The sequence below is a fragment of the Macrobrachium nipponense genome, chromosome 30 (genome assembly GCF_015104395.2).
Source record: "Macrobrachium nipponense isolate FS-2020 chromosome 30, ASM1510439v2, whole genome shotgun sequence".
Taxonomy (NCBI): domain Eukaryota; kingdom Metazoa; phylum Arthropoda; class Malacostraca; order Decapoda; family Palaemonidae; genus Macrobrachium; species Macrobrachium nipponense.
The window spans coordinates 51,987,601-51,990,100 of record NC_087218.1 but is presented as its reverse complement, the minus strand read 5'-3'; the positions used below and the strand labels follow the sequence as shown (position 1 = coordinate 51,990,100).

The 2,500-nt window shown below is 40.6% G+C and overlaps 1 protein-coding gene across 3 annotated transcripts in view; it reads left to right on the top strand.

Annotated features, from left to right (window-relative positions):
• The window catches only part of LOC135202509 (inactive tyrosine-protein kinase 7-like), a 197,062-nt gene that overhangs the window by 177,638 nt on the left and 16,924 nt on the right, over positions 1-2,500 (top strand). For all 3 annotated transcript variants that reach the window (XM_064231942.1, XM_064231940.1, XM_064231941.1), the window contains exon 4: positions 2,209-2,419. In XM_064231942.1, coding sequence (XP_064088012.1) covers positions 2,209-2,419 — 211 coding nt within the window. The remainder of the gene's footprint in view (positions 1-2,208; positions 2,420-2,500) is intronic.

Sequence of the window (2,500 nt, the reverse complement as noted above, 5' to 3'; positions counted from 1 at the left end):
GTTACATTGTTAATTTTTGTCGGTTTATTGTGTTCGTTTTCTCTTATCACTTCTAATTCTTTCTGGACATCCTTCTTTTTGTTTCCAATGTCGTCCCTCTCTTCTCCATCTTTGTTCTTTAATCTTCCTTCAGTTTATCGTGCTTTTTTTCAATGTCGTCTTTCTCTTCTCCTTCATCTTTATTCATTCATTTTCCTTCAGTTTATTCTGCTTGATTTTCTTATCATTATTGGATTTCTTCCGTTCACCTAAATATTTCTTGATATAATTATAATTTTCTCTTTGCTTACGTCGTCTTCTGATAAGTTCTTAATCCTATCTTGGGTTTTTCTTGTCCTTTTGTTATTCATTTCCTCTTCCCATTCACCATTTCTATTGCTTCAGCTTCTGCGTTCTCTTCGTAATTCACCTATTTTCAAAGGTTCTCTCAGTGTCCTGTTGTTCCGTTTTCAAGATTCTTTTAATAGGTAAATATCTTGGAATATTTCTATATTGTTATAAATTATTGTAAATACATTCTCTTCGCATTTCATATAATAAAGACAGAATCATTTTATGAATATTCTTCTTGTATTTTCTATAAGATACGCAACAGTATTTCCAGACAGATTTTTAATTCAATTTTTGTACCTCTCTCTCTCTCTCTCTCTCTCTCTCTCTCTCTCTCTCTCTCCATTCTAAGTTTGAGAACTCGTGCTCGAAGGGTACTACGTCAATGTTGTGTGCCTGAGATCTTCCACAGTCGAACGTCTCCTCCCTCTATGTCTCTTAAGTCGTAAATGGCTATTTCTCGTGTCTCTCTCAGACTCAGACGTCTCTGTCTCCCAAGTCTTAGATATCTCCTGTGTCTCAGGTCACATACTAATCTTTTCTGTCTCTCAGCTCTCAAACGACTCTTGTCTCTGAGGCCATAGATGTCTCTTTCTTTCTGTCAAGTCCTTAGAGATATCTCCTTCTGTCTCTCAGGCCATAGATGTCTCTTTCTGTCTCTCAAATTCTTAGAGATATCTCCTTCTGTCTCTCAGGCCATAGATGTCTCTTTCTGTCTCTCAAGTCTTAGAGACATCTTCTTCTGTCTCTCAGGCCATAGATGTCTCTTTCTGTCTCTCAGCTCTCAAACGTCTCTTGTCTCTCAGGCCATAGATGTCTCTTTCTGTCTCTCAGCTCTCAAACGTCTCCTGTCTCTCTCGCGTTAAATATGTCCCTGCAAGTTCACGATGCGTTTAAATTAGAGCTGCAAATTTTTCAGCTGACTATTTATTCGTCTCTCTTCTGTGCGGGAAGAGTCCAAATAGAAAATCATTTTTTTACTTCACAAATTATTTACACATGTATTTTACAGGCAGGATATCTCCCGGTTTTCAGGAAGACCTTAAAAAGCCAACGAGCAAACTTAAACACCAAAGTTGCTTTAATTACGCTTTCCAGTTTAATGGTTCCTTAATTAAAGTTTGGGTCTGGAAATTCTACTGACCAACATTTGGAAATCGTCCATAATACTGGTGGTGGTCAGGAATACACGAGTCAGGTGCCTAATATGGACGTACCTGATACTGATATAGTATAGGGTCCTAGGCCTCTCTACCTGACATTAACATATTTAATTGGGGATATACGTAGGATGCTGCCTCCTGAATCATTATGGTGTATCCTTGGGTTATCTATTTCACCCTTCAAGTCAGTGGATCCTGTATAGGCTTGTTCCACATTAATAGGGGTTTATCTCCCTATTTCATAATTGAACCAATTGAGTCCTAGTCTTATTCAACTCTCATTTACCTATTTGCATCTAGTCCTAGTCTTAGTCCTAGAGCAATTTACATTCACCTAATTCACTATTTAACCTACTCAGTCCTAGTCCAACTCTCCTTCACCTGCTAGCACCTAGTCCTAGTTCAACTCTCATTCACCTATTTGCACCTAGTCCTAGTACAACTGTCATTCACCTGTCAGCACCTAGCACAGTCCAACTCTCATTCACCTATCCACACACCTAGTACTAGTCCTAGTCCAACTCTCATTCTCCTATTCACACTAGATCTAGGCCTAGTCTAACTCTCATTCTCCTATTCACACCTAGATCTAAGCCTAGTCTAACTCTCATTCAACTCTCATTCTCCTATTCACACCTAATCCTAGTCTAACTCTCATAAACCTATTCACACCTAGTCCTATTCCAACTCTCATTCCCCTATTCGACCATTCCAGATATCCTGGATCAGGAGCCGCGACTCGCACATCCTGACGGTGGACCGGTACACCTTCATCGCCGACGAGCGGTTCCAGGCGTGGCACGAGGAGGACACGGAGACGTGGACGCTGCAGGTGAAGTACGTGCAGGAACGAGACGACGGGCGGTACGAGTGCCAAATATCGACTGAGCCCAAGATGAGCCACTTCGTACAATTCCACGTCGTCAGTGAGTGCCTCGAGAAGTTGTCTTTTGTCTGTGTGTTCGTGCGGCTTTGGGCTTTGATTTGTGCTATTAATTTCATTCATA